This window comes from Scyliorhinus torazame, chromosome 10, assembly GCF_047496885.1.
Source record: "Scyliorhinus torazame isolate Kashiwa2021f chromosome 10, sScyTor2.1, whole genome shotgun sequence".
NCBI classification, from domain to species: Eukaryota; Metazoa; Chordata; class Chondrichthyes; order Carcharhiniformes; family Scyliorhinidae; genus Scyliorhinus; species Scyliorhinus torazame.
In genome coordinates, this window is record NC_092716.1 from 133,135,870 (window position 1) to 133,158,128 (window position 22,259).

The 22,259-nt window shown below is 55.0% G+C and overlaps 1 protein-coding gene across 1 annotated transcript in view; it reads left to right on the plus strand.

Moving 5' to 3' along the window:
- Positions 1–22,259, plus strand: part of agbl2 (AGBL carboxypeptidase 2) — a 310,115-nt gene that overhangs the window by 40,696 nt on the left and 247,160 nt on the right. The window contains exons 6-7 of the mRNA XM_072518765.1: positions 2,925–3,707; positions 17,436–17,595. Of these exons, the coding sequence (XP_072374866.1) occupies positions 2,925–3,707; positions 17,436–17,595 (943 nt within the window). The remainder of the gene's footprint in view (positions 1–2,924; positions 3,708–17,435; positions 17,596–22,259) is intronic.

The following is a 22,259-nucleotide window of genomic DNA, read 5'->3' on the forward strand; positions in this document are numbered from 1 at the left end:
ACAAGTAGGTTTACACTAACACTGCAATGAAGTTACTGTGAAAAGACCCTAGTCGCCACTTTTCGGCGCCTGTTCGGGTACAACGAGGGAGAACTTGGAATGTCCAATTTACCTAACATCACTTTTTCGGGACTTGTGGAAGGACACCGGAGCACCCAGAGGAAACCCACACAGACACAGTGAGAACGTGCAGACTCTGCGCAGACAGTGACCCAAGCCGGGAATCAAACGGTCCCTGGTGCTGTGAAGCAACAGTGCTAACCACTGTGCTACCGTACCGACATATCCCCTTCCCTGGAATCCGGCTCCATATGCCCCCCTCACACCCCCCCCCTGGAATTCTGCTTCATATTCCTTTCCCACCTGGAATCCTGTTCCATATCCCCCCTCCCTCGAATCCTGCTCCATATCAACCCCCCCCCCCCCACTGAAACCTGCTCCATATCCACCCCCAACCCAGAAACCTGCTCCATATCCTCCTTCCGCCTGGAATCCTGCTCCTATACCCACCTCCCCGGAATCCTGCTCCATATTACCCACCGGAATTCTGCTTCATAACCCCCTCCCCCAGAATGCAGCTCCATATCCCACCCACCCCCAGAATCCTGCACCATACCCCACCCAGATTCCTGCTCCGTAACCCGTACCCCCGAATCCTGCTCAATAATCCCCTTCCCAATCCGGATTACTGCTCCATATCCCCCCACCCCCCCCCGAACCCACTCCATATCCTACCCTCGCCAGGATTCCTGCTCCATATCCACCCCCTCTTCCCTGGAATCCTGCTCCATATCCCCCCAACCCCCCACCCCCAGTATCAAGCTCAATAACCTCCTCCCCCCTTGGAATACTGCACGATATTCCCCCTCCCCAAAATCCTGCATCATATTCCCCTCCCAGAATCCTCCATCATATCCCCCCCCCCCCGCCCCCCAACTTTATCATGCTCCATATCCCCCCCGGATTCCTGCTCCATATCCACACCTGGAATCCTTCTCTGTATCCACCCACCGCCCTCCCTGAATCCTGCTCCATATCCCCCTATCCCCCCACCACGGAATCATGCTCCATTTATACCCCACCTAGGAATCCTGCTCCATGTCCCCCAATCCCCAGAACCCTGCTCAATAACCCCCTCCCCCCTGGAATACTGCTCTATATTCCAACCGCCCTCCCCACCCAGAATCCTGCACCATATTCCCCCTCCCCTCGTATCCTGCTCCAAATCCCCCCCACTCCCCAGGTTCCTGCTCCATATTCCCCACCAAGAATTCTGTGCCATATCCCACCCCTCTGGAATCCTGCTCCATATCCTCCCCCCCCCCCCCCGAATCCTGTTCCATATCCACCCACTCCCCCAATGTCCTGCTCCATACCTCCCCCCCCCCCCTCAAACCCCCCCCCCCGGTATTCTGCTCCATATCCCCCACGGATTCCTGCTCCATATCCCAACCCTTCCCGGAATCCTGTGCCATCCTGCAGCACGGTAGCACAAGTGATTAACACTGTGGCTTAAGAGCACCAGGGTCCCAGGTTCGATTCCCCACTGGGTCACTGTCTGTGCGGAGTCTGCACATCCTCCCCGTGTCTGCGTGGGTTTCCTCCGGGTTCTCCGGTTTCCTCCCACAGTCCAAAGACGTGCAGGTTAGGTGGATTGGCCATGATAAATTGCCCTCAGTGACCAAAAAAGATTAGGTGGGGTTATTGGGTTACGGGGATAGGGTGGAAGTGAGGGCTTAAGTGGATTGGTGCAGACTCGATGGGCCAAATGGCCTCCTTTTGCATTCTATGTTTGATATTCCCTCCACCTTTCAGAATCCTGCCCCACACCGCCATCCCAGGTATTCCTGCCCCATTCCGCCATCCCAGGTATTCCTGCTCCATACCGCCACCCCAGGTATTCCTGCTCCATACCGCCACACCAGGTATTCCTGCTCCATACTGCCATCCCAGGTGTTCCTGCTCCATACCGCCATCCCAGGTGTTCCTGCTCCATACCGCCACACCAGGTATTCCTGCTCCATACTGCCATCCCAGGTGTTCCTGCTCCATTCCGCCACCCCAGGTATTCCTGCTCCATACCGCCATCCCAGATGTTCCTGCTCCATACCGCCACCCCAGGTGTTCCTGCTCCATACCGCCATCCCAGGTGTTCCTGCTCCATTCCGCCACCCCAGGTATTCCTGGGATGTTGAAAATGAGTGTTGGAAATGGTAGCTACGGTGATGGTGGATGGATTGGGGTGATTACCTTTCAAAATTGAACTAGTTCTGGAATGGCTCCTAATGGTTGGGAGATAGCAAATGTCACCCCACTATATAAGAAGGGAGGGAGATAGAGAACAGGGAACTACAGACCTGTTAGCCTGACATCGCTCGGGAAAATGCTGGAATTATTATAAAAGATGGGACAAATGGACACATGGACAATCGTGAGCTGACTGGGCAAAGTCAGCGTGGATTTACAAATGGGATATAATGTTTGACGAACATGTTGGGAGTTTTTTGTGAATGACACTAACAGAATTGATAAAGGGTGGACGTAGTACACTTGGATTTTCAGAAGGCTTTTGATAAAGTCCCCCACAGGAGCTGGTGAGCAAAATAAAAGCACCCGGGATAAGAGGCAACATACTGACATGGATTGAGGTTCGGCTAACAGGCAGAAAACAGCGAGTAGGAATAAACGAGTCATTCTCCCGGTGGCAGGCTGTGATTAAGGGGCATTGCAAACACAGAACAGTGGTGGAGGGGTTCTGCTCTTGCATAGAGGGCATTGGTGAGCTGGCGCTAGGCAGATTAACTCCCATATAAGGCATACATAATCCGGGGGTGAAGGAGGGTCGGGAGGGGGAACTGCAGCTCCTGGTAGATCAGGGTTCAGCTCTCGGGACACTTTTCTAATGGCCTGTATCTCTCTTTCAGAGGCAGTTATGAGTACGAGCTGACGCTACGCACTGACCTCTACACAGACAAACACACCCAGTGGTACTACTTCCGGGTGCAGAATACCAGGCCAGGGGTCACCTATCGCTTCACCATAGTTAATCTGATGAAATCCAACAGCCTGTACAATCAGGGCCTGAAACCGTTGCTGTATTCCGAGCGGGAGGCCCAACAAAGGCAGATGGGCTGGCACCGAGTGGGCAAAGACATTCGTTACTACAAGAACAATCTGAGCGAGGAGGGCAGGAGCCTGTACTCACTCACCTGGACTTTCCAGTTCCCTCACAGGAATGACACCTGCTACTTTGCCCACTCTTACCCGTACACCTATTCTGACCTGCAGCGTTACTTAGCAACAATTGCCAATGATCCCATCCAATCCCAGTACTGCAAGCTGCGGGTATTGTGTCGCAGCCTGGCAGGTAATACGGTTCACATCCTGACCATCACCTCACCATCCAGGAACCAGGAGAGCGGGCCCACCAAGAAAGCAGTTGTTGTGACGGCCAGAGTCCATCCTGGAGAGACCAATGGGTCGTGGGTGATGACAGGTTTCCTGGACCATATCCTGGGAAACTCCGATGATGCCCAGCTCCTGCGAGACATGTTCATCTTCAAAGTGGTCCCCATGCTGAATCCAGACGGTGTGATCACGGGTAACTATCGCTGCTCCCTGACTGGCCGGGATCTCAACCGAAACTACCGGACACTCCTGAGGGATTCATTTCCCTGTGTTTGGCATACGAGGAACATGGTGCAGAGGTGAGTGTTAGCTCCCAGTGTAACTCCCACACTGGGAAACATGGTGCAGAGTGGGTGTCAGCTCCCAGTGTAAGTCCCACACTGGGAATATGGTACAGAGTGAGTGTCAGCTCCCAGTGTAACTCCCACACTGGGAACATGGTGCAGAGTGGGTGTCAGCTCCCAGTGTAAGTCCCACACTGGGAATATGGTACAGAGTGAGTGTCAGCTCCCAGTGTAACTCCCACACTGGGAACATGGTGCAGAGTGAGTGTCAGCTCCCAGTGTAACTCCCACATTGGGAACATGGGGCAAAGTGGGTGTCAGCTCCCAGTGTAACTCCCACACTGGGAACATGGTGCACAGTGAGTGTCAGCTCCCAGTGTAACTCCCACACTGGGAACATGGTACAGAGTGAGTGTCAGCTCCCAGTGTAACTCCCACACTGGGAACACGGTGCAGAGTGAGTGTCAGCTCCCAGTGTACCTCCCACACTGGGAACATGGTGCAGAGTGAAAATCAGCTCCCAGTGTAACTCCCACACTGGGAACATGGTGCAGAGGGAGAGTCAGCTCCCAGTGTAACTCCCACACTGGGAACATGGTGCAGAGGGAGAGTCAGCTCCCAGTGTAACTCCCACACTAGGAACATGGGGCAGAGTGAGTGTCAGCTCCCAGTGTAACTCCCACACTGGGATCATGTTGCAGAGTGAGTGTCAGCTCCCAGTGTAACTCCCACATTGGGAACATGGGGCAAAGTGGGTGTCAGCTCCCAGTGTAACTCCCACACTGGGAACATGGTACAGAGTGGGTGTCAGCTCCCAGTGTAACTCCCACACTGGGAACATGCTACAGAGTGGGTGTCAGCTCCCAGTGTTACTCCCACACTGGGAACATGGTACAGAGTGAGTATCAGCTCCCAGTGTAACTCCCACACTGGAAACATTGTACACAGTGAGTGTAAGCTCCCAGTGTAACTCCCACACTGGGGAACACGGTGCAGAGTGAGTGCCAGCTCCCAGTGTAACTCCCACACTGGGGACATGGTGCAGAGGTGAGTGTTAGCTCCCAATGTAACTCCCACACAGGGGACATGGGGCAGAGTGAGTGTCAGCTCCCAGTGTAACTCCCACACTGGGAACATGGGGCAGAGTGAATGTCAGCTCCCAGTGTAACTCCCACACTGGGAACATGGTACAGAGTGAGTGTCAGCTCCCAGTGTAACTCCCACACTGGGAACATGGTGCAGAGCGAGCGTCAGCTCCCAGTGTAACTTCCACACTGGGAACATGGTACAGAGTGAATGTCAGCTCCCAGTGTAACACCCACACTGGGAATATGGTACAGAGTGAGTGTCCGCTCCCAGTGTAACTCCCACACTGGGAACATGGTACAGAGTGAGTGTCAGCTCCCAGTGTACCTCCCACACTGGGAACATGGTACAGAGTGGGAGTCAGCTCCCAGTGTAACTCCCACACTGGGAACATGGTACAGAGTGGGTGTAAGCACCCAGTGTAACTCCCACACTGGGAACATGGTTTAGAGTGAGTGTCAGCTCCCAGTGTACCTCCCACACTGGGAACATAGTGCAGAGTGAGTGTCAGCTACCAGTGTAACTCCCACACTGGGAACACGGTGCAGAGAGAAAATCAGCTCCCCGTTTAACTCCCACACTGGGAACATGGTACAGAGTGAGTGTCAGCTCCCAGTGTAACTTCCACACTGGGAACACGGTACACAGTGAGTGTCAGCTCCCAGTGTAACTCCCACATTGGGAACATGGTACAGAGTGAGTGTAAGCTCGCAGTGTAACTCCCACACTGGGAAACATGGTGCAGAGTGGGTGTCAGCTCCCAGTGTAACTCCCGCACTGGGAACATGGTACAGAGTGAGTGTCAGCTCCCAGTGTAAGTCCCACACTGGGAATATGGTACAGAGTGAGTGGCAGCTCCCAGTGTAACTCCCACACTGGGAACATGGTACAGAGTGAGTGTCAGCTCCCAGTGTAAGTCCCACACTGGGAATATGGTACAGAGTGAGTGTCAGCTCCCAGTGTAAGTCCCACACTGGGAACATGGTGCAGAGGGAGTGTCAGCTCCCAGTGTAACTCCCACATTGGGAACATGGGGCAAAGTGGGTGTCAGCTCCCAGTGTAACTCCCACACTGGGAACATGGTGCAGAGTGAGTGTCAGCTCCCAGTGTAACTCCCACACTGGGAACACGGTGCAGAGTGAGTGTCAGCTCCCAGTGTACCTCCCAAACTGGGAACATGGTGCAGAGTGAAAATCAGCTCCCAGTGTAACTCCCACACTGGGAACATGGTGCAGAGGGAGAGTCAGCTCCCAGTGTAAGTCCCACACTGGGAATATGGTACAGAGTGAGTGTCAGCTCCCAGTGTAACTCCCACACTGGGAACATGGTGCAGAGTGGGTGTCAGCTCCCAGTGTAACTCCCACACTGGGAACATGTTGCAGAGTGAGTGTCAGCTCCCAGTGTAACTCCCACATTGGGAACATGGGGCAAAGTGGGTGTCAGCTCCCAGTGTAACTTCCACACTGGGAACACGGTACACAGTGAGTGTCAGCTCCCAGTGTAACTCCCACATTGGGAACATGGTACAGAGTGAGTGTAAGCTCGCAGTGTAACTCCCACACTGGGAAACATGGTGCAGAGTGGGTGTCAGCTCCCAGTGTAACTCCCACACTGGGAACATGGTACAGAGTGAGTGTCAGCTCCCAGTGTAAGTCCCACACTGGGAATTTGGTACAGAGTGAGTGTCAGCTCCCAGTGTAAGTCCCACACTGGGAACATGGTGCAGAGGGAGTGTCAGCTCACAGTGTAACTCCCACATTGGGAACATGGGGCAAAGTGGGTGTCAGCTCCCAGTGTAACTCCCACACTGGGAACATGGTGCAGAGTGAGTGTCAGCTCCCAGTGTAACTCCCACACTGGGAACACGGTGCAGAGTGAGTGTCAGCTCCCAGTGTACCTCCCACACTGGGAACATGGTGCAGAGTGAAAATCAGCTCCCAGTGTAACTCCCACACTGGGAACATGGTGCAGAGGGAGAGTCAGCTCCCAGTGTAACTCCCACACTGGGAACATGGGGCAGAGTGAGTGTCAGCTCCCAGTGTAACTCCCACACTGGGAACATGGTACAGAGTGAGTGTCAGCTCCCAGTGTAACTCCCACACTGGGAACATGGTGCAGAGCGAGCGTCAGCTCCCAGTGTAACTTCCACACTGGGAACATGGTACAGAGTGAATGTCAGCTCCCAGTGTAACACCCACACTGGGAATATGGTACAGAGTGAGTGTCCGCTCCCAGTGTAACTCCCACACTGGGAACATGGTACAGAGTGAGTGTCAGCTCCCAGTGTACCTCCCACACTGGGAACATGGTACAGAGTGGGAGTCAGCTCCCAGTGTAACTCCCACACTGGGAACATGGTACAGAGTGGGTGTAAGCACCCAGTGTAACTCCCACACTGGGAACATGGTTTAGAGTGAGTGTCAGCTCCCAGCGTACCTCCCACGCTGGGAACATAGTGCAGAGTGAGTGTCAGCTACCAGTGTAACTCCCACACTGGGAACACGGTGCAGAGAGAAAATCAGCTCCCCGTTTAACTCCCACACTGGGAACATGGTACAGAGTGAGTGTCAGCTCCCAGTGTAACTTCCACACTGGGAACACGGTACACAGTGAGTGTCAGCTCCCAGTGTAACTCCCACATTGGGAACATGGTACAGAGTGAGTGTAAGCTCGCAGTGTAACTCCCACACTGGGAAACATGGTGCAGAGTGGGTGTCAGCTCCCAGTGTAACTCCCGCACTGGGAACATGGTACAGAGTGAGTGTCAGCTCCCAGTGTAAGTCCCACACTGGGAATATGGTACAGAGTGAGTGTCAGCTCCCAGTGTAACTCCCACACTGGGAACATGGTACAGAGTGAGTGTCAGCTCCCAGTGTAAGTCCCACACTGGGAATATGGTACAGAGTGAGTGTCAGCTCCCAGTGTAAGTCCCACACTGGGAACATGGTGCAGAGGGAGTGTCAGCTCCCAGTGTAACTCCCACATTGGGAACATGGGGCAAAGTGGGTGTCAGCTCCCAGTGTAACTCCCACACTGGGAAACATGGTGCAGAGTGGGTGTCAGCTCCCAGTGTAACTCCCACACTGGGAACATGGTACAGAGTGAGTGTCAGCTCCCAGTGTAAGTCCCACACTGGGAATATGGTACAGAGTGAGTGTCAGCTCCCAGTGTAACTCCCACACTGGGAACATGGTACAGAGTGAGTGTCAGCTCCCAGTGTAAGTCCCACACTGGGAATATGGTACAGAGTGAGTGTCAGCTCCCAGTGTAAGTCCCACACTGGGAACATGGTGCAGAGGGAGTGTCAGCTCACAGTGTAACTCCCACATTGGGAACATGGGGCAAAGTGGGTGTCAGCTCCCAGTGTAACTCCCACACTGGGAACATGGTGCAGAGTGAGTGTCAGCTCCCAGTGTAACTCCCACACTGGGAACACGGTGCAGAGTGAGTGTCAGCTCCCAGTGTACCTCCCACACTGGGAACATGGTGCAGAGTGAAAATCAGCTCCCAGTGTAACTCCCACACTGGGAACATGGTGCAGAGGGAGAGTCAGCTCCCAGTGTAACTCCCACACTGGGAACATGGGGCAGAGTGAGTGTCAGCTCCCAGTGTAACTCCCACACTGGGAACATGGTACAGAGTGGGTGTCAGCTCCCAGTGTAACTCCCACACTGGGAACATGTTGCAGAGTGAGTGTCAGCTCCCAGTGTAACTCCCACATTGGGAACATGGGGCAAAGTGTGTGTCAGCTCCCAGTGTAACTCCCACACTGGGAACATGGTACAGAGTGAGTGTCAGCTCCCAGTGTAACTCCCACACTGGGAACATGGTACAGAGTGGGTGTCAGCTCCCAGTGTTACTCCCACACTGCGAACATGGTACAGAGTGAGTATCAGCTCCCAGTGTAACTCCCACACTGGAAACATTGTACACAGTGAGTGTAAGCTCCCAGTGTAACTCCCACACTGGGGAACACGGTGCAGAGTGAGTGCCAGCTCCCAGTGTAACTCCCACACTGGGAACATGGTGCAGAGGGAGTGTCAGCTCCCAGTGTAACTCCCACACTGGGAACATGGTGCAGAGTGAGTGTCAGCTCCCAGTGTAACTCCCACACTGGGAACATGGTGCAGAGTGAGTGTCAGCTCCCAGTGTAACTCCCACACTGGGAACATGGTGCAGAGGGAGAGTCAGCTCCCAGTGTAACTCCCACACTGGGAACATGGTGCAGAGTGAGTGTCAGCTCCCAGTGTAACTCCCACACTGGGAACATGGGGCAGAGTGAGTGTCAGCCCCCAGTGTAACTCCCACATTGGGAACATGGGGCAAAGTGGGTGTCAGCTCCCAGTGTAACTCCCACACTGGGAACATGGTACAGAGTGGGTGTCAGCTCCCAGTGTTACTCCCACACTGGGAACATGGTACAGAGTGAGTGAGTGTCAGCTCCCAGTGTAACTCCTACACTGGGAACACGGTGCAGAGTGAGTGTCAGCTCCCAGGGTAACTCCCACGCTGGGAACATGGTGCAGAGTGAGTGTGAGCTCCCAGTGTAACTCCCACACTGGGAACATGGTGCAGAGTGAGTGTCAGCTCCCAGTGTAACTCCCACACTGGGAACATGGTGCAGAGTGAGTGTCAGCTCCCAGTGTAACTCCCACACTGGGAACATGGTACAGAGTGGGTGTCAGCTTCCAGTGTAACTCTCATACTGGGAACATGTACAGAGTGAGTGTCAGCTCCCAGTGTAACTCCCACACTGGGAACATGGTACAGAGTGAGTGTCAGCTCCCAGTGTAACTCCCACACTGGGAACATGGTACAGAGTGAGTGTCAGCTCCCAGTGTAACTCCCACACTGGGAACATGGTGCAGTGTGAGTGTCAGCTCCCAGTGTAACTCCCACACTGGGAACACGGTGCAGAGTGAGTGTCAGCTCCCAGTGTACCTCCCAAACTGGGAACATGGTGCAGAGTGAAAATCAGCTCCCAGTGTAACTCCCACACTGGGAACATGGTGCAGAGGGAGAGTCAGCTCCCAGTGTAAGTCCCACACTGGGAATATGGTACAGAGTGAGTGTCAGCTCCCAGTGTAACTCCCACACTGGGAACATGGTGCAGAGTGGGTGTCAGCTCCCAGTGTAACTCCCACACTGGGAACATGTTGCAGAGTGAGTGTCAGCTCCCAGTGTAACTCCCACATTGGGAACATGGGGCAAAGTGGGTGTCAGCTCCCAGTGTAACTTCCACACTGGGAACACGGTACACAGTGAGTGTCAGCTCCCAGTGTAACTCCCACATTGGGAACATGGTACAGAGTGAGTGTAAGCTCGCAGTGTAACTCCCACACTGGGAAACATGGTGCAGAGTGGGTGTCAGCTCCCAGTGTAACTCCCACACTGGGAACATGGTACAGAGTGAGTGTCAGCTCCCAGTGTAACTCCCACACTGGGAACACGGTGCAGAGTGAGTGTCAGCTCCCAGTGTACCTCCCAAACTGGGAACATGGTGCAGAGTGAAAATCAGCTCCCAGTGTAACTCCCACACTGGGAACATGGTGCAGAGGGAGAGTCAGCTCCCAGTGTAAGTCCCACACTGGGAATATGGTACAGAGTGAGTGTCAGCTCCCAGTGTAACTCCCACACTGGGAACATGGTGCAGAGTGGGTGTCAGCTCCCAGTGTAACTCCCACACTGGGAACATGTTGCAGAGTGAGTGTCAGCTCCCAGTGTAACTCCCACATTGGGAACATGGGGCAAAGTGGGTGTCAGCTCCCAGTGTAACTTCCACACTGGGAACACGGTACACAGTGAGTGTCAGCTCCCAGTGTAACTCCCACATTGGGAACATGGTACAGAGTGAGTGTAAGCTCGCAGTGTAACTCCCACACTGGGAAACATGGTGCAGAGTGGGTGTCAGCTCCCAGTGTAACTCCCACACTGGGAACATGGTACAGAGTGAGTGTCAGCTCCCAGTGTAAGTCCCACACTGGGAATATGGTACAGAGTGAGTGTCAGCTCCCAGTGTAAGTCCCACACTGGGAACATGGTGCAGAGGGAGTGTCAGCTCACAGTGTAACTCCCACATTGGGAACATGGGGCAAAGTGGGTGTCAGCTCCCAGTGTAACTCCCACACTGGGAACATGGTGCAGAGTGAGTGTCAGCTCCCAGTGTAACTCCCACACTGGGAACACGGTGCAGAGTGAGTGTCAGCTCCCAGTGTACCTCCCACACTGGGAACATGGTGCAGAGTGAAAATCAGCTCCCAGTGTAACTCCCACACTGGGAACATGGTGCAGAGGGAGAGTCAGCTCCCAGTGTAACTCCCACACTGGGAACATGGGGCAGAGTGAGTGTCAGCTCCCAGTGTAACTCCCACACTGGGAACATGGTACAGAGTGAGTGTCAGCTCCCAGTGTAACTCCCACACTGGGAACATGGTGCAGAGCGAGCATCAGCTCCCAGTGTAACTTCCACACTGGGAACATGGTACAGAGTGAATGTCAGCTCCCAGTGTAACACCCACACTGGGAATATGGTACAGAGTGAGTGTCCGCTCCCAGTGTAACTCCCACACTGGGAACATGGTACAGAGTGAGTGTCAGCTCCCAGTGTACCTCCCACACTGGGAACATGGTACAGAGTGGGAGTCAGCTCCCAGTGTAACTCCCACACTGGGAACATGGTACAGAGTGGGTGTAAGCACCCAGTGTAACTCCCACACTGGGAACATGGTTTAGAGTGAGTGTCAGCTCCCAGCGTACCTCCCACACTGGGAACATAGTGCAGAGTGAGTGTCAGCTACCAGTGTAACTCCCACACTGGGAACACGGTGCAGAGAGAAAATCAGCTCCCCGTTTAACTCCCACACTGGGAACATGGTACAGAGTGAGTGTCAGCTCCCAGTGTAACTTCCACACTGGGAACACGGTACACAGTGAGTGTCAGCTCCCAGTGTAACTCCCACATTGGGAACATGGTACAGAGTGAGTGTAAGCTCGCAGTGTAACTCCCACACTGGGAAACATGGTGCAGAGTGGGTGTCAGCTCCCAGTGTAACTCCCGCACTGGGAACATGGTACAGAGTGAGTGTCAGCTCCCAGTGTAAGTCCCACACTGGGAATATGGTACAGAGTGAGTGTCAGCTCCCAGTGTAACTCCCACACTGGGAACATGGTACAGAGTGAGTGTCAGCTCCCAGTGTAAGTCCCACACTGGGAATATGGTACAGAGTGAGTGTCAGCTCCCAGTGTAAGTCCCACACTGGGAACATGGTGCAGAGGGAGTGTCAGCTCCCAGTGTAACTCCCACATTGGGAACATGGGGCAAAGTGGGTGTCAGCTCCCAGTGTAACTCCCACACTGGGAACATGGTGCAGAGTGAAAATCAGCTCCCAGTGTAACTCCCACACTGGGAACATGGTGCAGAGGGAGAGTCAGCTCCCAGTGTAAGTCCCACACTGGGAATATGGTACAGAGTGAGTGTCAGCTCCCAGTGTAACTCCCACACTGGGAACATGGTGCAGAGTGGGTGTCAGCTCCCAGTGTAACTCCCACACTGGGAACATGTTGCAGAGTGAGTGTCAGCTCCCAGTGTAACTCCCACATTGGGAACATGGGGCAAAGTGGGTGTCAGCTCCCAGTGTAACTTCCACACTGGGAACACGGTACACAGTGAGTGTCAGCTCCCAGTGTAACTCCCACATTGGGAACATGGTACAGAGTGAGTGTAAGCTCGCAGTGTAACTCCCACACTGGGAAACATGGTGCAGAGTGGGTGTCAGCTCCCAGTGTAACTCCCACACTGGGAACATGGTACAGAGTGAGTGTCAGCTCCCAGTGTAAGTCCCACACTGGGAATATGGTACAGAGTGAGTGTCAGCTCCCAGTGTAACTCCCACACTGGGAACATGGTACAGAGTGAGTGTCAGCTCCCAGTGTAAGTCCCACACTGGGAATATGGTACAGAGTGAGTGTCAGCTCCCAGTGTAAGTCCCACACTGGGAACATGGTGCAGAGGGAGTGTCAGCTCACAGTGTAACTCCCACATTGGGAACATGGGGCAAAGTGGGTGTCAGCTCCCAGTGTAACTCCCACACTGGGAACATGGTGCAGAGTGAGTGTCAGCTCCCAGTGTAACTCCCACACTGGGAACACGGTGCAGAGTGAGTGTCAGCTCCCAGTGTACCTCCCACACTGGGAACATGGTGCAGAGTGAAAATCAGCTCCCAGTGTAACTCCCACACTGGGAACATGGTGCAGAGGGAGAGTCAGCTCCCAGTGTAACTCCCACACTGGGAACATGGGGCAGAGTGAGTGTCAGCTCCCAGTGTAACTCCCACACTGGGAACATGGTACAGAGTGGGTGTCAGCTCCCAGTGTAACTCCCACACTGGGAACATGTTGCAGAGTGAGTGTCAGCTCCCAGTGTAACTCCCACATTGGGAACATGGGGCAAAGTGTGTGTCAGCTCCCAGTGTAACTCCCACACTGGGAACATGGTACAGAGTGAGTGTCAGCTCCCAGTGTAACTCCCACACTGGGAACATGGTACAGAGTGGGTGTCAGCTCCCAGTGTTACTCCCACACTGCGAACATGGTACAGAGTGAGTATCAGCTCCCAGTGTAACTCCCACACTGGAAACATTGTACACAGTAAGTGTAAGCTCCCAGTGTAACTCCCACACTGGGGAACACGGTGCAGAGTGAGTGCCAGCTCCCAGTGTAACTCCCACACTGGGAACATGGTGCAGAGGGAGTGTCAGCTCCCAGTGTAACTCCCACACTGGGAACATGGTGCAGAGTGAGTGTCAGCTCCCAGTGTAACTCCCACACTGGGAACATGGTGCAGAGTGAGTGTCAGCTCCCAGTGTAACTCCCACACTGGGAACATGGTGCAGAGGGAGAGTCAGCTCCCAGTGTAACTCCCACACTGGGAACATGGTGCAGAGTGAGTGTCAGCTCCCAGTGTAACTCCCACACTGGGAACATGGGGCAGAGTGAGTGTCAGCCCCCAGTGTAACTCCCACATTGGGAACATGGGGCAAAGTGGGTGTCAGCTCCCAGTGTAACTCCCACACTGGGAACATGGTACAGAGTGGGTGTCAGCTCCCAGTGTTACTCCCACACTGGGAACATGGTACAGAGTGAGTGAGTGTCAGCTCCCAGTGTAACTCCTACACTGGGAACACGGTGCAGAGTGAGTGTCAGCTCCAAGGGTAACTCCCACGTTGGGAACATGGTGCAGAGTGAGTGTGAGCTCCCAGTGTAACTCCCACACTGGGAACATGGTGCAGAGTGAGTGTCAGCTCCCAGTGTAACTCCCACACTGGGAACATGGTGCAGAGTGAGTGTCAGCTCCCAGTGTAACTCCCACACTGGGAACATGGTACAGAGTGGGTGTCAGCTTCCAGTGTAACTCTCATACTGGGAACATGTACAGAGTGAGTGTCAGCTCCCAGTGTAACTCCCACACTGGGAACATGGTACAGAGTGAGTGTCAGCTCCCAGTGTAACTCCCACACTGGGGAACATGTACAGAGTGAGTGTCAGCTCCCAGTGTAACTCCCACACTGGGAACACGGTGCAGAGTGAGTGTCAGCTCCCAGTGTAACTCCCACACTGGGAACATGGTACAGAGTGGGTGTCAGCTCCCAGTGTAACTCCCACACTGGGAACATGGTGCAGAGTGAGTGTCAGCTCCCAGTGTAACTCTCACACTGGGAACATGTACAGAGTGAGAGTTAGCTCCCACTGTAACACCCATACTGGGTACATGGTACAGTGTGAGTGTCAGCTCCCAGTGTAACTCCCACACTGGGAACATGGTGCAGAGTGAGTGTCAGCTCCCAGTGTAACTCCCACACTGGGAACACGGTACAGAGTGAGTGTCAGCTCCCAGTGTAACTCCCACACTGGGAACATGGGGCAGAGTGAGTGCCAGCTCCCAGTGTAACTCCCACACTGGGAACACGGTGCAGAGTGAGCGTCAGCTCCCAGTGTAACTCCCACACTGGGAACATGGTACAGAGTGAGTGTCAGCTCCCAGTGTACCTCCCACACTGGGTACATGGTGCAGTGTGAGTGTCAGCTCCCAGTGTAACTCCCACACTGGGAACATGGGGCAAAGTGGGTGTCAGCTCCCAGTGTAACTCCCACACTGGGAACATGGTACAGAGTGGGTGTCAGCTCCCAGTGTTACTCCCACACTGGGAACATGGTACAGAGTGAGTGAGTGTCAGCTCCCAGTGTAACTCCTACACTGGGAACACGGTGCAGAGTGAGTGTCAGCTCCCAGGGTAACTCCCACGCTGGGAACATGGTGCAGAGTGAGTGTGAGCTCCCAGTGTAACTCCCACACTGGGAACATGGTGCAGAGTGAGTGTCAGCTCCCAGTGTAACTCCCACACTGGGAACATGGTGCAGAGTGAGTGTCAGCTCCCAGTGTAACTCCCACACTGGGAACATGGTACAGAGTGGGTGTCAGCTTCCAGTGTAACTCTCATACTGGGAACATGTACAGAGTGAGTGTCAGCTCCCAGTGTAACTCCCACACTGGGAACATGGTACAGAGTGAGTGTCAGCTCCCAGTGTAACTCCCACACTGGGGAACATGTACAGAGTGAGTGTCAGCTCCCAGTGTAACTCCCACACTGGGAACACGGTGCAGAGTGAGTGTCAGCTCCCAGTGTAACTCCCACACTGGGAACATGGTACAGAGTGGGTGTCAGCTCCCAGTGTAACTCCCACACTGGGAACATGGTGCAGAGTGAGTGTCAGCTCCCAGTGTAACTCTCACACTGGGAACATGTACAGAGTGAGAGTTAGCTCCCAGTGTAACACCCATACTGGGTACATGGTACAGTGTGAGTGTCAGCTCCCAGTGTAACTCCCACACTGGGAACACGGTGCAGAGTGAGTGTCAGCTCCCAGTGTAACTCCCACACTGGGAACACGGTACAGAGTGAGTGTCAGCTCCCAGTGTAACTCCCACACTGGGAACATGGGGCAGAGTGAGTGCCAGCTCCCAGTGTAACTCCCACACTGGGAACACGGTGCAGAGTGAGCGTCAGCTCCCAGTGTAACTCCCACACTGGGAACATGGTACAGAGTGAGTGTCAGCTCCCAGTGTACCTCCCACACTGGGTACATGGTGCAGTGTGAGTGTCAGCTCCCAGTGTAACTCCCACACTGGGAACATGGTACAGAGTGAGTGTCAGCTCCCAGTGTAACTCCCACACTGGGAACATGGTGCAGTGTGAGTGTCAGCTCCCAGTGTAACTCCCACACTGGGAACATGGTGCAGTGTGAGTGTCAGCTCCCAGTGTAACTCCCACATTGGGAACATGGTGCAGAGTGAGCGTCAGCTCCCAGTGTAACTCCCACACTGGGAACATGGGGCAGAGTGAGTGTCAGCTCCCAGTGTAACTCCCACATTGGGAACATGGTGCAGAGTGAGTGTCAGCTCCCAGTGTAACTCCCACACTGGGAAAACGGTGCAGAGTGAGTGTCAGCTCCCAGTGTAACTCCCACACTGGGAACACGGTACAGAGGGAGTGTCAGCTCCCAGTGTAACTCCCACACTGGGAACACGGTACACAGTGAGTGTCAGCTCCCAGTGTAACTCCCATACTGGGAACATGGCACAGAGTGAGTGTCAGCTCCCAGTGTAACTCCCACACTGGGAACATGGTGCAGAGTGAGTGTCAGCTCCCAGTGTAACTCCCACACTGGGAACATGGTACAGAGTGAATGTCAGCTCCCAGTGTAACTCCCACACTGGGAACACGGTACACAGTGAGTGTCAGCTCCCAGTGTAACTCCCATACTGGGAACATGGTACAGAGTGGGTGTCAACACCCAGGGCGGGATGCTCCCCTACCCGACTGGGCGGGGGGTTTCCGCACCTCGAGGGGCCAAGCCCTCACCTTGAGGGGCTAGGCCCGCGCCGCGTGGTTTCCGCTCCGCCGGCTGGCGGGAAAGGTCTTCGCCGGGCGACGCATGCGCGGGAGCGTCAGTGTAACTCCCACACTGGGAACATGGTGCAGAGTGAGTGTCAGCTCCCAGTGTAACTCCCACACTGGGAACATGGTGCAGAGTGAGTGTCAGCTCCCAGTGTAACTCCCACACTGGGAACACGGTGCAGAGTGAGTGTCAGCTCCCAGTGTAACTCCCACACTGGGAACATGGTGCAGAGTGAGTGTCAGCTCCCAGTGTAACTCCCACACTGGGAACACGGTGCAGAGTGAGTGTCAGCTCCCAGTGTAACTCCCACACTGGGAACATGGTGCAGAGTGAGTGTCAGCTCCCAGTGTGACTCCCACACTGGGAACACGGTACAGAGTGAGTGTCAGCTCCCAGTGTAACTCCCACACTGGGGACATGGTGCAGGATGAGTGTCAGCTCCCAGTGTAACTCCCACACTGGGGATATGGTGCAGAGTGAGTGTCAGCTCCCAGTGTAACTCCCACACTGGGAACATGGTGCAGAGCGAGTGTCAGCTCCCAGTGTAACTCCCACACTGGGAACATGGTGCAGAGCGAGTGTCAGCTCCCAGTGGTGGTGATGGATTGTGCTCAGGGATGGGGTTGGGAGGTGCGGTTAAAGGGGCGAGGGGAGTCAGGGGAGGGTAATTGTTCTGCTGATTGTCCCTCGTTGCCCCCACAGGTTATTGGAGGAGAGGGAGGTGGTGGTTTACTGTGACTTCCACGGACACAGTCGGAAGAGCAATGCCTTTATGTATGGCTGCAACAACAAAGAGACCCCCACATTGCGGTTCCGTGAGAGGGTCTTCCCATTCATGATGAGTAAAAATGCAACTGACAAGGTACCAGTGGGGGAGAAATGATTGGCGTTGGGCCGAATGCATCTCGGGGGTGTTGGGCGGGGGAGGGGGGGTGTTGGAGATGGGAGTGGGGGGGTTGGAGATGGGAGTGGGGGGGTTGGAGATGAGAGTGGGGGGGTTGGAGATGGGAGTGGGGGAGGTTGGAGATTGGAGTGGGGGGGTTGGAGATGGGAGTGGGGGGGGTTGGAGATTGGAGTGGGGGGGTTGGAGATGGGAGTGGGGGGGGTTGGTGATGGGAGTGGGGGGGTTGGAGATGCGAGTGGGGTGGAGGGTTGGAGATGCGAGTGGGGTGGAGGGTTGGAGATGGGATTGGGGGGGCTGGCGATGGGAGTTGGGAGGGAGGTTTGGAGATGGGAGTGGGGGGTTTGAGATGCGAGTGGGGCGGTTGGAGATGGGAGTGGGGGAGAGGAGATGGGAGTGGAGGGTTGGAGATGGGAGTGGAGGGGTTGGAGATGGGAGTGGGGGGGGGTTTGAGATGGGAGTGGGGGGTTTGAGATGCGAGTGGGGCGGTTGGAGATGGGAGTGGGGGAGAGGAGATGGGAGTGGAGGGTTGGAGATGGGAGTGGAGGGGTTGGAGATGGGAGTGGGGGGGGGGTTTGAGATGGGAGTGGGGGGGGGTTGAGATGGGAGTGTGGGGGTTGGAGATGGGAGTGGGGGGGTTGGAGATGGGAGTGGGGGGGGTTGGAGATGGGATTGGGGGGGTTGGAGATGGGAGTGGGGGGGGTTGGAGATGGGAGTGGGGGAGGTTGGAAATGGGAGTGGGGGGGTTGGAGATGCGAGTGGGGGGGAGGGTTGAAGATGGGATTGGGGGGAGGTTTGGAGATGGGAGTGGGGGGTTGGAGATGGGAGTGGGGGGTTTGAGATGGGAGTGGGGGGTTGGCGATGGGAGTGGGGGAGAGGAGATGGGAGTGGCGGGAGGTTGGAGATGGGATTGGGGGGGCTGGCGATGGGAGTTGGGAGGGAGGTTTGGAGATGGGAGTGGGGGGTTTGAGATGCGAGTGGGGCGGTTGGAGATGGGAGTGGGGGAGAGGAGATGGGAGTGGAGGGTTGGAGATGGGAGTGGAGGGGTTGGAGATGGGAGTGGGGGGGGGGTTTGAGATGGGAGTGGGGGGGGTTTGAGATGGGAGTGTGGGGGTTGGAGATGGGAGTGGGGGGGTTGGAGATGGGAGTGGGGGGGGTTGGAGATGGGATTGGGGGGGGTTGGAGATGGGAGTGGGGGGGGTTGGAGATGGGAGTGGGGTAGGTTGGAAATGGGAGTGGGGGGGTTGGAGATGCGAGTGGGGGGGAGGGTTGAAGATGGGATTGGGGGGAGGTTTGGAGATGGGAGTGGGGGGTTGGAGATGGGAGTGGGGGGTTTGAGATGGGAGTGGGGGGTTGGCGATGGGAGTGGGGGAGAGGAGATGGGAGTGGCGGGAGGTTGGAGATGGGAGTGGGGGGGTTGGAGATGGGAGTGGGGGGGTTGGCGATGGGAGTGGGGGAGAGGAGATGGGAGTGGCGGGAGGTTGGAGATGGGAGTGGGGGGGTTGGAGATGGGAGTGGGGGGTTTGAGATGGGAGTGGGGGGTTGGCGATGGGAGTGGGGGAGAGGAGATGGGAGTGGCGGGAGGTTGGAGATGGGAGTGGAGGGGTTGGACATGGGAGTGGGGGGAGGGTTGGAGATGGGAGTGGGGGGAGGAGATGGGAGTGGGGGGTTGGCGATGGGAGTGGGGGAGAGGAGATGGGAGTGGGGGGGTTGGACATGGGAGTGGGGGAGGGTTGGAGATGGGAGTGGGGTGGAGGAGATGGGAGTGGGGCGGTTGGAGATGGGATTCGGGGGTTGGAGATGGGAGTGGGGGTGTTGGAGATGGGAGTGGGAGGGTTTGGAGATGGGAGTGGGAGGGTTGGACATGGGAGTGGGGGGGGCTGGAGATGGGAGTGGGAGGGTTTGGAGATGGGAGTGGGAGGGTTGGACATGGGAGTGGGGGGGCTGGAGATGGGATTCGGGGGTTGGAGATGGGAGTGGGAGGGTTTGGAGATGGGAGTGGGGGTGTTGGAGATGGGAGTGGGAGGGTTTGGAGATGGGAGTGGGAGGGTTGGACATGGGAGTGGGGGGGCTGGAGATGGGAGTGGGAGGGTTTGGAGATGGGAGTGGGAGGGTTGGACATGGGAGTGGGGGGGCTGGAGATGGGAGTGGGGGTGTTGGAGATGGGAGTGGGAGGGTTTGGAGATGGGAGTGGGAGGGTTGGACATGGGAGTGGGGGGGCTGGAGATGGGAGTGGGAGGGTTTGGAGATGGGAGTGGGAGGGTTGGACATGGGAGTGGGGGGGCTGGAGATGGGAGTGGGGGGGTTGGAGATGGGAGTGGGGGGGTTGGAGATGGGAGTGGGGGGGTTGACGATGGGAGTGGGGGGAGGGTTGGAGATGGGAGTGGGGCGGTTGGAGATGGGAGTGGGGGGAGGAGATGGGAGTGGGGGGGTTGGAGATGGGAGTGGGGGGGTTGGAGATGGGAGTGGGGTGGAGGAGATGGGAGTGGGGGGGGGGTTGGAAATGGGAGTGGGGGGGAGGGTTGGAGATGGGAGTGGGGGGAGGAGATGGGAGTGGGGGAGAGGAGATGGGAGTGGGGGGGTTGGAGATGGGAGTGGGGAGAGGAGATGGGAGTGGGGGAGAGGAGATGGGAGTGGAGGGGTTGGAGATGGGAGTGGAGGGGTTGGAGATGGGAGTGGGGGGGGTTGGAGATGGGAGTGGGGGGGGGTTAGAGATGGGAGTGGGGGGGGTTAGAGATGGGAGTGGGGGGGGTTGGAGATGGGAGTGGGGGGTGTTGGAGATGGGAGTGGGGGGGTTGGAGATAGGAGTGGGGGGGTTGGCGATGGGAGTGGGGGGAGGGTTGGAGATGGGAGTGGGGGGGTTGGAGGTGGGTGTCAGGGGGGTTGGAGATGGGAGTGGGGGGTTTGGAGTTGCGTGTTGTTGTGATATGTACTCTGGGATAACACAGGCTGCAACTGGATGCAGCTTTAACCAAAAGATACTCCAGATCTTGAAGTTAGTTCAATCTGATTTATTGAACCAGTAGCACAGTTAGCACAGTTCTCTATGAGTTCGACTCTGCTAACCTAAGTGTGGTTACTCTGTCTGACTGAACCAGACTAGCTCTTAGCCACGTGGTGGAGGTGTGAGATTGTAGCAACGCCCTTGTCTGACTCTCTAGATGTTCATCAGTGGAAAGAGGCAGAGTGTGAGTGCCTCGTGTCTTTTATAGTCAGATCCCACCCCTGAGTGTCCTGCCTGCTCATTGGTCATATCCTGTTCTCTGTGTTCATTAGCTGCCTGTCTGTTCCTGTCTGTATATCATTATCCGCATGTCTGCATATCATGACATCTTTCCCTTTTTTTAAATGTTTTGTTGGCACATGGGAACATACTTACATGTGCTGGCATATATTAACATATTTACAAGCGGTGGCATATGTGAATGTATTTTGAAGAGTATAGAGATTGTCAAAATAGAGTTAAGAGGGAAATCAGGAGGGCAAAAAGGGGACATGAAATTGCTTTGGCAAATAATGCAAGGGAGAATCCAAAGAGATTCTACAGATACATAAAGGGGAAAAGAGTAACTAGGGACAGAGTAGGGCCTCTTAAGGATCAACAAGGACATCTATGTGCAGAGCCACAAGAGTTGGGTGAGATCCTGAATGAATATTTCTCATCGGTATTCACGGTGGAGAAAGGCATGGATGTTAGGAAACTAAGGGAAATAAATAGTGATGTCTTGAGAAGTGTGCATATTGCAGAGGAGGAGGTGCTGGAAGTCTTAAAGCGCATCAAGGTAGATAAATCCCCGGGACCTGATGAAATGTATCCCACGATGTTGTGGGAGGCTAGGGAGGAAATTGCGGGTCCCCTAACAGAGATATTTGAATCATCGGCAGCTGCAGGTGAGGTGCCTGAAGATTGGAGAGTGGCGAATGTTGTGCCCTTGTTTAAGAAGGGCAGCAGGGAAAAGCCTGGGAGCTACAGACCGGTGAGCCTAACGTCTGTAGTAGGTAAGTTGCTAGAAGGTATTCTGAGAGACAGGATCTACAAGCATTTAGAGAGGCAAGGACTGATTCGGGGCAGTCAGCATGGCTTTGTGCGTGGAAAATCATGTCTCGCAAATTTGATTGAGTTTTTTGAGGGTGTGACCAAGAAGGTAGATGAGGGCAGTGCAGTAGACGTTGTCTACATGGGCTTTAGCAAAGCCTTTGACAAGGTACCGCATGGTAGGTTGTTGCAGAAGGTTAAAGCTCACGGGATCCAGGGTGAGGTTGCCAATTGGATTCAAAATTGGCTGGACGACAGAAGGCAGAGGGTGGTTGTAGAGGGTTGTTTTTCAAACTGGAGGCCTGTGACCAGTGGTGTGCCTCAGGGATCGGTGCTGGGTCCACTGTTATTTGTGATTTATATTAATGATTTAGATGAGAATTTAGGAGGCATGGTTAGTAAGTTTGCAGATGACACCAAGATTGATGGCACAGTGGATAGTGAAGAAGGTTATCGAGGATTGCAACGGGATCTTGATCAATTAGGCCAGTGGGCCGATGAATAGCAGATGGAGTTTAATTTAGATAAATGTGAGGTGATGCATTTTGGCAGATCGAATCAGGCCAGGACCTACTCAGTTAATGGTATG